General features: G+C 34.7%; 1 protein-coding gene and 1 non-coding gene across 15 annotated transcripts in view; both read left to right on the top strand.

Moving 5' to 3' along the window:
* The window catches only part of ZMYM2 (zinc finger MYM-type containing 2), a 93,615-nt gene that overhangs the window by 25,222 nt on the left and 54,541 nt on the right, over positions 1-13,852 (top strand). For all 14 annotated transcript variants that reach the window (XM_088792851.1, XM_074330121.2, XM_074330111.2 and 11 more), the window contains 2 exons: positions 193-358; positions 2,152-2,364. In XM_088792851.1, coding sequence (XP_088648977.1) covers positions 193-358; positions 2,152-2,364 — 379 coding nt within the window. The remainder of the gene's footprint in view (positions 1-192; positions 359-2,151; positions 2,365-13,852) is intronic.
* LOC141571434 (U6atac minor spliceosomal RNA) lies at positions 653-777 on the top strand. Its single transcript, XR_012496177.1, has one exon. It is a non-coding gene; the product is annotated as a U6atac minor spliceosomal RNA (small nuclear RNA).

Here is a 13,852-nt window from a genome sequence, read left to right as displayed (position 1 = left end):
TAACAGCTTTTTTGTTTTTAATGTGTTTCCAGTATTTGAAAGCCTTGTTAAGGAGTTTGAAGGTATATTAGATAGTGGATTTAATAGTATAAAATAGTTTTGCTTCGATGGAAATTAAAAATCTCAGTTATTACTCTTATGTTTGCTTTTTTTGTGTGGAATTTTACTTTAAGTTGTTCCTCTTATTTTCAGAGATATAACTACAATGAAAGGAACTATTGTTGCCCAAGTGGACTCAAGCGAGTCGTTCCAGGAATTCTGTAGCACGTCTTGTTTGTCTCTCTATGAAGACAAACAGAATCCTACTAAAGGAGCGCTCAATAAGTCAAGATGTACAATTTGTGGTAAACTAACAGAGGTTTGTACTTTTGTGTTTTTTATCACTTAGTTCCAACTAATGGATATATTTTCAACTTTATTAACATACTGTTATCAGTGTATGTTTCCTTATTAGTGAGGATATATAAACTTGAGCTGATAAGTATCCCATTATGTAATCTCATTCTCCTTTAGGGAGAATGATTTAGGAAAAATTAAAATATAATATGAATTGACTATTTTTTCCTGAGGTTAGGTGCACTCAGACAAAACCAGTGTTTAAACAAATAGGCTGACTACATAAGGAAGACAGTCTTGCTTAAGAAGTAGAACAGTGTGTATGAAAGGAGAGAAGGTTAGCATTCCCCTTGACAAGGATGGAAGAGGCCCTCTGGCCTAACAACATACATATGGTTAAGGTATTGCCACCTGTTTCGTGGCATCTGACCATCGTTTTTATTGGTAGTTACAAAATAGTCACGGGAATGTTAAACACAGTGTGGGGAATATAAGCAGTAATGTTGTATAGATTCTGTAGGGCGCCAGATGGGCACTGGACTTATCAGGTGGATCACTTCGTAGACTGTAGATGCCCGACCACTGCTTTATACACCTGGAGCTGATGTCAACTGTAATTAAATTATATATATATATATATATATATATATATATATATATATAGTCATGGGATGTAAAGTACAGCAGCATAGGGAATATAGTTAATGGTATTGTAACGATGTCAGGGGTAGTAAACTTGGGGGACTTATCACTTTGTGAGGGGTGTAAATCATTATGTTGTTTTGTACATCTGAAACTAATATAGAAAGTGAAAAATAGGGGCCGGTCTGGTGGCGCAGGCAGTTGGAGCTCCATGCTCCTAACTCCGAAGGCTGCCGGTTCAATTCCCACATGGGTCAGTGGGCTCTCAACCACAAGGTTGCCAGTTCAACTCGAGTCCTGCAAGGGATGGTGGGCTCCGCCCCCTGCAACTAAGATTGAACACGACACCTTGAGCTGAGCTGCCACTGAGCTCCCGGATGGCTCAGTTGATTGGAGCGCGTCCTCTCAACCACAAGGTTGCTGGTTCGACTCCTGCAAGGGATGGTGGGCTGTGCCCCCTGCAACTAGCAACGGCAACTGGCCCTGGAGCTGAGCTGCGCCCTCCACAGCTAAGACTGAAAGGACAACAACTTGAAGTTGAACAGCACCCTCCACAACTAAGATTGAAAGGACAACAACTTGCTTTGGAAAAAAGTCCTGGAAGTACACACTGTTCCCCAATAAAAGTCCTATTCCCCTTAAAAAAACAAAACTAAACTAAAAAAAGGTAAAAAATAAAGCGCGTGCACACACACACACACACACACAAGTAGAACAAGTGGAGGGAATATTTTTTGGTAACTTCACATTATTAATAAGGTATTAAAAGTGTTTGCATTTGATGGAAAAAAAGAAACCTGTGTATGCATACCTCATTTGAATTATTTATAAGATTGGTTCTCTCCTCCATTTTCTAAAGTAGTGCATCTATTTATAGTTCCTTTTGAGTTTGTCTACAGATTTCCAGAAGTTTTATACTAACACTATCCAAACTGGGTTGTTTCGTTTTTAGATGCCTGCAGAGAAATTTGTAGTGATATCAATGGGTCCCCCACCACACATGTATTCCTTGTGTGTATAAATATGGTTCAAAAAATAATGAAATGTACTTTGTCTTTCCTCTTCCCTTAAATAAGCCTTCTATAGAAAGATTGGGGCATTTTCTTTTAATTGGAATACCTCATTTGTCTACTTGACATACTCATTTGTTTTTTAAAAAATTTTGTTTTTTAGATTCGCCATGAAGTTAGCTTTAAAAATATGACTCATAAGCTGTGCAGTGACCACTGCTTTAATAGATACAGAATGGCCAATGGTCTGATAATGAATTGCTGTGAACAGTGTGGAGAGTACCTGCCCAGCAAAGGTGCCGGGAACAGTGTCCTGGTGGTTGATGGTCAGCAGAAGCGATTCTGTTGCCAGAGTTGTGTCAGCGAATACAAACAGGTAATTCATGATATAATCAAAACCCCCCTTTCATTTGAATATTTCGAATTGCTTTAATAGTTTTACTCTAACAGCATTTATTAACCAGATTTATCTTGGAATCTCATTTAATTTCATTGTTGTCTTTACACCTTGGAAATGACCTATTTCAAGTGCATACTGAAATATATGTAGATTATTAGAAATAAACTTTTGCTTTTACACACAAGAGTAAATGCTACCAAAATGATTCATCTTTTGAATTTTCCTTTTTTGATGATGGAGGGGTTGCAAATACGGTTTTTTAAATTGTTAAAGCTTAGGTTAGGACTAATTATCTCATTTATTTTTCGATTTTAAGATTAATTTCATTTTCAAGATCTTTTTGATTTAGTTTATTTTTGAATTTATACATATGGTTCAAAAGTAAAATGTACATAAAAAGGTATACTCAGAGAAGTCCAGCTCCCATTTCTGTCTTCTCTTGGATCCGATTCATCCTTTATGGTGTCACTATTCAGTTCTTACTATTTTATGTTTTCTGTTCTTTCTGAAAAATTAAGGAATTACATAATTAATTTTAGTTCCTTGTTTTTCTATGCAAAAGATAGCATATTGTATATACCATACGGCGCCTTCCAATTTTCACCTCACAGTGTATCTTGGAAATTATTCTCTATCACTATCTATAGACCTTCCTCCTTTTTATGGTCTGGCTGCAAAAGATACATTTTCATGAATTTTGTGAGCTGATTGTTAAAAACACCCATTATTAAAAATTAAATGATAGAAACTTATAGGTAAATTATATCTGTATTAATCTGCTAGGCCTGCCATAATGAAATACCAAAGACCAAAGGCTCAAACAATAAAGGTTCAAACGATAAAGACCAAAGGCTCAAACAATACAAAGCTATTTTCTCACAGTTCTGGAAGCTAGAAGTCCTAGATCAAGGCGTTTTTCGGATTGGTTTCTGGTGAGGCTGATCTTTCAGGCTTGCTGATAGGTTCCTACTTGCTATGTCCTCACAGGGTCTGTCTGCTGCGCAAAAGGAGACAGAGAGGGAGAAAGATAGGTATATTGATCTTTGGTATCTTCCTCTTCTATAAGACATTAGTCCTGTCTGATTAGGGTCCCACCCTTAGGACTTCATTTAACCTTAACTGTGTCCCAAAAGGCTCTATTCTAAATATAGTCTCTTTGAGGGATGGGCTTCAAGATACGAATTTTGGGGGAACACAATTCAGACCATAACAGTATTGAAAACAAAGAAAATATTCAAAACCTGTCACTTCCTAAATACTTTATTACATTTATTGTATTATGTGTGCTCTTAAGATTATTTCCATCTACTGTATTTGTATGATGGAGATATTATCCATAATGGTGTACTTCTGTGCATCTTTTCCCAATTTCCTATTCAGTTTTCTGTTGTTAGCCTGAAATTATCTATAGTGGGAATATTTTCATGGCAGATGCTACAAATTGTGGTGGATCCCCTTACCTCCCAAGAGCTAGTGGTTAACCACATACAAGATAACACTGGGCTATGTGGTAGTTTATTTGGTCACTGCTGGTGACGGTATTTGGATTGTTTCCAGTCTTTTGCTATTACAAATACCCTGGTACATAGATGCTTAACTGTATTTGCAGAGGTATGGTTTCAGGGTAGATTCTTAGAAGCAGGATTGTTTGGCCAAAGGTAAACACATGTGTTAGTTTGTTAGATATTATTCAGTTCCCCTGTGTGTTAGAGTTGTACCAGTTTGCATTCCTTTTAGTAATATTTTGGAAGTGCCTATTTCACAATAGCCTCTCCAACAGAGAATATTAACACATCATTCCAGTTGGTAAAAATAGCATGTTATTTGTATAAGTATAGTTTTACATAATTTGTAGGCCTTTTATTAGGAATGATGATGAACAGTTTTTCCTATTTCAGAGCTAATTGTCTTTTCTGTGAACTATTTTTTTACATCTTTTACTCAGTTTTTTTGTTTGGACTGTGATCATCTCAAAATTTTTTCACATTAAATTGAACATTTAATGAGCAAAATGTGTTGGTAATTTGTTCACGAAACAATTATTTACCACCTACTAGGTGCAGGTACTGTGCTAGTTGCTGTCAATAGTACCATGGAAAGTACAGTAGACTGAGTTTCAGCTTTCATAGGATTTGCATTAGGGTGGCATACTTCAAATCCGTTAATATAAGGAGGGCTACCTGGTGATGGAAAGGTTCAGACTGATTATAATCTCCAGGACTCAGTATAGTGTTTGATGTTAATGACGTTGCTGTCTTTGCTGTCTTCTGATAACCTAGAAGGTCTGGTAAGAGTGCTGGCTTTAGTTGGCCTGGGTTAAAATCCTGGCCCCACCACTTAGCACCTCTTTCCCACGCAAACTATCTAACGTCCCTTGTCCCTTGTTTCATCATGTGTGAAGTTGTGGGATAGTAATCCCTGTCTCATAGTATTCTTAAAAAAAATCAAGTCTAAGTCTTTTACCTTGATTTTTAAGATCTTAGTGCAAGAAACTGAACACTACCAGTTCTCCACCAGCCCCTTTGTGCTCTCTCCTAATTGCTATCCTCTTCCACTTCCTCAAAGGTAACTACTAATTTTGACTTCTGACATCAGGGTTTGACTTGCTTATAAACTTTATGTAAATGGCATTAGTATGTATTCAGGCTTCATCCATGTTACATAAAACTGATTTGGATGCTTATTTAAGTTTTTGTCATGTAAAGTTTTTAATTTTAATATTGTCAAATTTACAGTTTTTTGCTTCTGTATTTTGTTTCATATACTTTCCTCACTCCTAGGCTACAAAGGAATACTTTTTAATGTTTTCTTCTAATGTTTGTAAGGCTTCATATAAATTTTAGATCTTTAACCCATTTGGAATTTATTCTGGTACACAGCTGAGTTATGGGCCAAATATTATCTGCTTCCAAATGACTGACCTTGAGAATTGTCATCTTCATGATGTCATAGTGTCCTATCATAGACCAAAGGATTTCACTCTGCTTGTTACATTAGTGTTCGTGTTAACTTTGTTCATAAATATTTTCTTTTTGTTACTTTAAATGAGTTTTTTCTCTTCCATTATTTGGTGTGTGTATGTATACATACGTGTATATGCATTGTTTTTGAAATACCTTTTTTTTTTCTTCCCCCTTTCTTCCGCCTCCCCCCCACCCCCCACTCCGGTTCAAGCCGTTGTTTCTCAGTCTGGTTGTGTAGGACACAGCTCCCTGGCCCAAGCTGGTATTATGAGCTTTGCGCTCCCTCCGGCTAAGGCAGTTGGTCTCCGGTCATCAGTCGGCTGTTCACAGCAGCTCAGGGCAGCTATCCCTGGCTGCCAGCCGCTCATGATGGCTGCTGGCCACTCACACTGGCTGCCGGCCACTCACGCTGGCCACTGGCCACTAATGGAAGCACACAGCAGCCCACGGCAGCTCACGCCAACCTACGGATGCTCACCACAGCCCAGCTCCAGGGAGAGCCGTTATTCACAATCTTAGCTATAGAGGGCGCAGCTCACTGGCCCATGTGGGAATCCAACCGGAGACCTCGGTGTTAGGAGCACGGTGCTCCAACCACCTGAGCCACTGATCTGGGCCGGTATATGGAGCCAGGCCCGTATATGCATTTTTAATTAATTTTTAAATACCTGTCACCTAACTAAGTCATCATTATTAATTTATTCTGGGATTTATTTTTGGTAACTCAACCATTGTTTTATCTGCAAATAGGGAAGGTTTAAGATCTGCCTTTCCAGTTCTCATTCCCAGTATTTTGTCCTGCTTGACAGTGTTTCCTAATAACTCCAATACAGTTTTAAATAGTGGAATTAGTAAATATCTTTTTCTTTTTCCTGTGAGAATGCCTTTGTTATTTTCTCATTAAATTAGATGCCGGCTTTAGGGTTGAGGTTAATTATAGTTTATCAAATTAAAGAAGTATCCAGATGTGTTTTTACCAGAAATGAGTGTCAAGTTTTGAAGATATTTTCAGTGTCTGTGGAGGTGATTATATGATTTCTACCTTTAAATCTATTAATAGATTTTAATGGATTTTCTAATCCACTTGACCATTCTGTATTACTAGAATAAACTATACTAGGTCATTATTGTATTTTAAATGTTTACTTCTATTTATTAATATTTTATTAGTACTTTTCCATTGGTACTCATAAGTGATACTGGTCTTTCGTTTCCTTTTTGGTACAATCTTTAAGATATCAGTGATATCGTTGTATTATAAAAATGCTCAGGAAAATTAACATTCTTATATGCTTAATTAAAACAGTAAAAGTGAAAATAAATGAATTAAATATTCAACAAAAAGAAATAGAAAACAGAATAAACTAAAACAAAAGAGAAGAAAAGAAATAGATAAAGGTAGAAATTAATGTGTTAGGAAATAAAAACAGTACTAAAAGAATACAAAATTCTGCTTCTATGAAAAATCAGGTCTTTTAAAAACTAGAAGGAAAAAAAAATACCAATAGTTAATCTAATCAAGAGAAGAGGCTTTAAAATGCACAAATTCACAAAATAAGAAATGACAAGGTAGACTTAACACATCAAAACAGAAAGCTGAAAATCAATCATAAGGGACTACATTGTACAAACCTATGTAAAAATTGTGAAAACCTAGGTAGATTAAATGAGTAAGTTTCTATGAAAATGTAATTTTCTTAAATTGACTCCAGAGTAGATACAATAAAGCAGAGAAATTTCCATAGAAGAAATAGAGATTATTATTAAAGAACTACCTCACAAAAAGAAATGGGGCTCAAATTCCACCCAGTCTAAACCAGGTAGGTAATCTCAATGCTATTTCAACCATTCCAGAGCATTGAAAGGTAGGAAAATAACATATATATGTGTGTGTGTGTGTATACATATACATATATATACACACATACACATATATATATGAAATTTTATGTTATATATACTTATTTAGCACAGTGAAAATTATGTGTGCATATATCTGAGTGTGTGTATATATGTGTATTTAATATACTTTTCACTGTGCTAAATAGGTATGTATAACATAAAATTTCCAATTTTAAACATTTTTAAGTATACAGTTGAGTGACATTATATTCATAATGTGCAACCACAACCATCATCTCTATTTTCAGAACTATTTCATGACCCCAACAGTGACAATTAAGCCAATAACTCTTCATTTTCTTCTACCCCTAGTTCCTGGTAATCCCTAGCCTACTTTCTGTCTCTGTGAATTTGCCTATTCTGGATATTTCATATAAGTGGAACCATACAATATTCTTTTGTGTCTGCTTTATTTCACTTAGCATAATGTTTTCAGTTTCATCCATGTCAAAGCATTACTTTTTATGGCTGAATAGTATTCACTGTATGTATATACCACATTTTGTTTATCCATTCATCTGTTGATGGATATTTGGGTTCCTTCCTCCTTTTGGCCTTTGTGAATCATGGTGCAACAAGCATTGGCATATGAGTGAGTATCAGTTTGAGTCCCTGTTTTCAGTTCTTACGGGTATATACTTAGGAGTGGAATTCCTGAGTTATAGGGCAATTCTACATTTAGATTTTTGAGAAACTGTCAAACTGTTTTCCACAACACCTATATCATTTTACATTTCTACCAGCAATATATGAGGATTCCATTTACTGTGGGTACATCTTTGCCTTTTACTGTACTTATTTTCCATTTTAAAAATTTGTTTTTTATTACAGTTCTTCTTAGTAGGTGTGAAGTGGTATTGCTTTGTGGTTGTGTTTTGCATTTCCCTAATGACTACCGATGTTGAGCTGGTATGTGCTTGTTGACCATTTGTGTATCTTCTTTGGAGAAGTATCTATGGAAGTCCTTTGTCCATGTTTGAATTGTGTTGTTTTTCCTTTTCTTGAGTTGTAGGAATTCTTTATATATTGTGAATGATAATCCCTTTTCTGATACATGGTCACAGATAATTACTATCTACCATATGTAGACTGTCTTTTTATTTTCTTGATAAAGTCATTTCATGCAGAAAAGTTTAATTTTAATGGAGGCCAGTTTACCTCTATTTTTCTTTTGTTGATCACGTTTTTGGTGCCATATCTAAGAGTTTGTTGCCAAATCAAGGGTCTAGATGGTTTATCCCTATATTTTCTTTTAACACTTTTATGGTTTTAACTTTTATATTAGGTCTTTAGTCCATTTTGAATTAATCTTTGTTTATGACTTCATTCTTTTGTCTGTGGAGATCCAGTTGTCCCAGCACCGTATGTTAAAGAGACTGATTTCCCAATGGAATGGACTTGCCATACTTGACAAATACTAATTGGCCATAGATGAGTGGGTTTATTTCGGGACTCTCAATTCTGCAATCAGGAAATGAGTCCTCCACATTTGTTTTTCTTTTTCGAGATTGTTTGGATATTTTAGACCCATTCCAATTTTATATGAATTTGAGGATTGGCTTTTCCATTTCTGCAGAAAAGTCTATTAGAATTTTGATAATGATTGCATTGATTGTTTTGGGTAGTGTTGACTTTGCAGCAGTGTTAAATCTTCCTATCTGTGAACATGGGAATGCCTTCTCATTTATTTAGGTCTTCCTTAATTTCTTTCAGCAATCTTTCGTAGTTTTCAGTGTATAAGTCTTCAGTCATCAATTATATTTGTTTCTAGGTATTTTTTTTTTTTTAGGTACTGTTGGGATAGATTTGCTTCATTAATTTCATTTTCAGATTGTATATTGTTATTGTTTAGAAATGTAACTGATATTTGATTGTTGATCTTGTACCCTGCAACTTTGTTAATCATTTGTTAGCTTTAGTAGCTTTATTGTGGATCCCTTGAGATTTTTTTCTATGGAGAGTCATGTCATCTGCAGATAGCCATAATTATAGTTCCTTTCCTATTTGGATGCCTTTTATTATTTTTTTCCACATTATTCTGGCTAGAATTTTGACTATTACATTGAACAGAAGTGGCAAAAGTAGGCATCCTTGTCTTAGAGGAAAAGCTTTGTGTCTTTCACTATTGAATATGATGCTAGCTGTGGGTTGTTCATATATGGCATTTAATATGTTGAGGTAGTTTTATTCTAGTCTTTGCCTGTTGTGGTTTTTTTTTATTTAACATAATGAAAGGATGTTGGATTATGTCAAACTTTTTCTTCCCGTCATTTGAGATTATCACGTGGTTTTTACCTTCGTTCTATTCATGTGCCATATTACATTGATTATTCTTACACTAAACCACTTTTGCATTACTGAGATAAATCCCACTTGGTTATGGTGTTTTATATTTTTAATATGTTGCTGAATTTGGTTTACTAATATTTTATTCTGGATTGTTATATGTATATTCACAAGGGATACTGGTCTGTGATATTCTTTGTTGTGATATTTTTATCAGTCTTTGGAATCAGGGTAATGCTGGTCTAATAGAATAGGGAAGGGAAATGTTCCATTCTACTTTGATTTTTGGACTAGTTTGAGAAGATTTTGTGTTAGTTCTTTAAATGTTTGATAGAATTCACCAGTGAAGTCATTTGGTCCTGGGCTTTTCATTATTGGAAGGTTTGTGATGACTGATTTAATCTCTACTTCTTACAGGTCTGTTGATATTTTCTATTTCTTCTTGAGTCGGTTTTGGTGGTTTGTGTGTTTGAAGGAATTTGTCTATGTTGTTTATGTTATCCAAGTTGTTGGTGTATAATTGTTCATGGCATTTAATCAGTTGTTTTTGAGGGGGATGGGAATGTCCACAGTATTGTCCCTTCTTTTGTTTCTCTGTTTTGTTCTTTGCATCTTTTGTTTTTCTTAGTCTAAGGTTTGTCAACTTTTTTCAAATGATTAACTTTTGGTTTTGTTGACTCTTTTTCTAGTCTCCGTTTCCACTTTAATCTTTATTATTTCCTTCTGCTGGCTTTCTTTTTAGTTTTCTCTTTTTTTTACTTTTTTAAGGTTTAAATTACATTACTGATTTTAGAACTTTTAAAAAATACATATTTACAATTATAAATTTTGCTCTAATCACTGATTATTCTGCATCCCATTACTTTTGGTATTTTGAGGTTTGGCTTTCAGTCATCTGTTAAGTATTTTTAAATTTCCCTTGTGAGTTCTTTGACCCATTGGTTAAGAGTGTGTAGTTTAATCTATTTGTGAATGTTCCAGTTTCCTTCTTCTTGTTCATTTCTAGTTTCATTCTGTTATGACTGAAAAAGATACTCTGTGTGATTTCAGTCTTTATAAATTTATTTAGACTTTTTCATGGCCTAACGTATGGTCTGTCCTGGAGAGTGTTCCATGTGCACTTGAGAAGAATATTTATTCTGCTGTTGTTGGGTGGAGTACTCTATATGTCTGTTAGTTCCAGTTTTACAGTGTTTTTCAAATCCTGTAATTATTGAAATTCTGTCTGGATGGGCTATGCATTATTAAAAGTGGTGTATTTGTTGAATTCTCCAACTGTTATTGTAGAATTGTCTATTTGTCCCTTCAGGTTTGTCAATGTTTGCTTAATATATTTTGGGACTCTGATATTTGGTGCATATATGTTTATAATTGTTATATCTTCTTGAATTTATCTTCTTACCCCAGTATACATTGTTTTTCTTTGTCTCATATCAGTTTTTGATAAAGTTTTTAAAAGTTTATTTTGTTTGGTATCAGTATAGCAACTCCTGCTTCCACTTTCTTTTAGTTATTTGCATGGAATATCTTTTTCCATTATTTCACTTTTGATCTATTTGTGAACTTGTATGTAGAGCGAATCACTTGTAGACCACATATAGTTGGGTTACTTTTTATTTCCAGTCTATCAATGTCTGCCTTTTGTTTGGAAAATTTAATCTACTTATAGTTTCTTATTCCTGATAAGGAAGGATTTTTTTTCTGCCTTTTTGTTTTGTTTTTCTGTATGTCTAATACCTTTTCTGTAACTCATTCCCTCCATTATTGCCTTGTTTTGTATTTAGTAGATTTTTTGTAGTGACTTGTTTGATTCTTTTCTCATTTCCTCTTGTGTATAATTTTTAGATGTTGTCTTTGTGGTTACCATGGGGATTACATTTAACATTTAACATCCTAAGTTTATATCTGTCTAATGTGACTTGATAACTTATTTTAATTGACATTTAAAAACTCTGTTCCCATATAGCCCCATTCCCCTTATATTGTAATAAATTACATCTAAACATTGTGTGCCTAATAAGAGATTTACAGTTATTTTTTGTGAATTTGTTTTAAAATCATGTAGAAAATAAAAAATGGACTTACAAACTAAAAATATAATAATACTGCATTTTATGTTTGTCCATGTAGTTAAGTTACTTACAATAAAGATCTTTATTCCTTCATTCTGCTGAAGTTACTGTCTAGTTCCCATTCATTTCAGCATAAATCTTTGACTCTTCGGCATTTTTAATAGGGTAGGTTTAATGGTAGTGAATTCTCTCAGCATTTATTTGGGTATGTCTTTATTTCTTCTTCATGTTTGGATAATAGTTTTGCTGTCTTGTTTGAAAGGTTTTTTCTTTAGCATTTTTACATAATGTCATCTGACTGCCTTTTGGTTTCCATGCTTTCTGATGAGAAATTGGTGGAAAATCTTACTGAGGATTTCTTGTACTTGCTGCTCAAGATTCTCTGTCTTTAAAATAGTTTGACTATAATGTGTCCTGTTGTGTGTCTCTTTGAGTTTATCCTACTTGTAACTTGTTATGCTTCTTATTTTTTCATATTTGTGTCCATTATTAGATCTGTGAAGTTTTCAGCCACTATTTCTTCAAATAATCTTTCTGCCTGTTCTCTCAATGTTTCTTCTGGGGCTCTCAGTACAATGTTGGCCCCCTTGATCGGTCCCACAGGTCTCTTAGGCTTTGTTCACTTTTCTTCATTTTTTCTTTTTCTTTTTGCTCCTCAGACTCTGTAATTGTAATTTTGTTATTGCTGGTTGTTGGCGAAAGTCCTAACTCTTTCAAATAGTTCTCATCTTGAGGGGTAGGTGATAGGGTACCATGTTACTTCCTGATGGGGTAGCTCTAGTTCAGGCTTTCTACTTGGCGTTTTTTAACAACACCCTGACTGGGTTGCTGGGGCCCAGCATCGCCTGGAAACCAGGCCAAGGTGCAAGTCTAAGCTCTCCACTTGGCCTTTGCTGGTGTGGGTAGGATTAGTGCCACATTTTTTTCTGTGGTGTTTAGATGGAGTGGAGGGGCTATTGTCTAAACGTTTTTTGTCTTCCTAGGCTGTTATTCCAATTCTATTTCTCCATTAACTTTGCTGGTTTCAAGATTTTTTTGTCTTTATTTTTATTCAAATTATTAAAATTTTTTCAGAAATTTGACTGTGATGCATTTCTAGGGTTTGCTCAGCTTCTTCTATCTGTAGGTTTCTGTCTTTTGCCTAATTTGTAATGTTTTCACACGTTTCTTTGAGTGGTTTTTCATCCCTGTCCTCTTTCCTCTACCTCTGGGACTCCAGTGACATGAGAGTTAAATCTTTTGTTACAGTCCTACAGATCCCTGAGGCTCTATTTTTAAAAAGTTTTTTCCTCCAACTTTGTTTTCTTTCTGTTGTTCAGATTGGAAAATTTCTGTTTTTCCCTTCACTGATTCTTCCCTCTGCCTTCTCCGTTGTGCTATTAGTACCACCCATTGGGATTTTTGTTGTTGTTAGTTTTTACTAATGCTTGATTTTTTTTTTTTTTTTTAGAATAGTTTCAGTGTTGCAAAAAAATTGAGAGGGTAGCATGAGTTTTCATGTTATAGCCCCCTCCCCTCAGTTCTCCCTTTGGTTGACACCTTAAATTAGTATGATACATTTGTTACTGTTAATGAAGTGATATTGATATATACTTATTATGTAAATAATAGTAATAGTTCATTCAGATTTCCTTAATTTTTACATAATGTCCCTTTTCTGTTTTAGGATTCCATCCAGGTTGTCACGTTATATTCAGTATTGATGTTACCTTAGGCTCTTGGTTGTGACTTTTTCTTTTTTTATCCATTCGTCACTCCTCCCCTTTTTTTTTCTTTGACCTTAACAGTTGTTAGGAATCAGGTATATTGTAAGATGCCCCACTATTAGAATGTTAGAATGTCTGATGTTTTTCTCGTCATTAGACATACTGAGGCTGTGGGTTCTTAGAAGGAAGATCACAGAAGTGTTTACTTTTTACACTTTTGCCATTTTCATCACATAACAAAGGTACATCTATCAGCATGATTTATGACTGTTAATGTTGATCACCTTGCTGAAGTAGTATTTGTCAGGATTTTCCATTATGAAGTCTCCCTTTCCTCTCCCCATTCCCATATTATACTCTTGGGAATGACGTCACTCCTGTTTAGTGAGGAGATTATATGTAGATACCTGGGATTTTCTGCATAGGCAATTTGTGTCTTTTACATTAATTAATTTATTCAGTCATTTATTAATATCAGTAGGGACTCATGGATATTTATTTTATACTTTGGGTTGTAATTCAATTGTGCTTTATT

This window comes from Rhinolophus sinicus, chromosome 16, assembly GCF_057876585.1.
Source record: "Rhinolophus sinicus isolate RSI-liver-muscle chromosome 16, RSI-T2T, whole genome shotgun sequence".
In the NCBI taxonomy this organism is placed as follows: Eukaryota; Metazoa; Chordata; class Mammalia; order Chiroptera; family Rhinolophidae; genus Rhinolophus; species Rhinolophus sinicus.
Note: the sequence above shows the minus strand (reverse complement) of the source record. Positions and strands in the feature narration are given on the sequence as shown.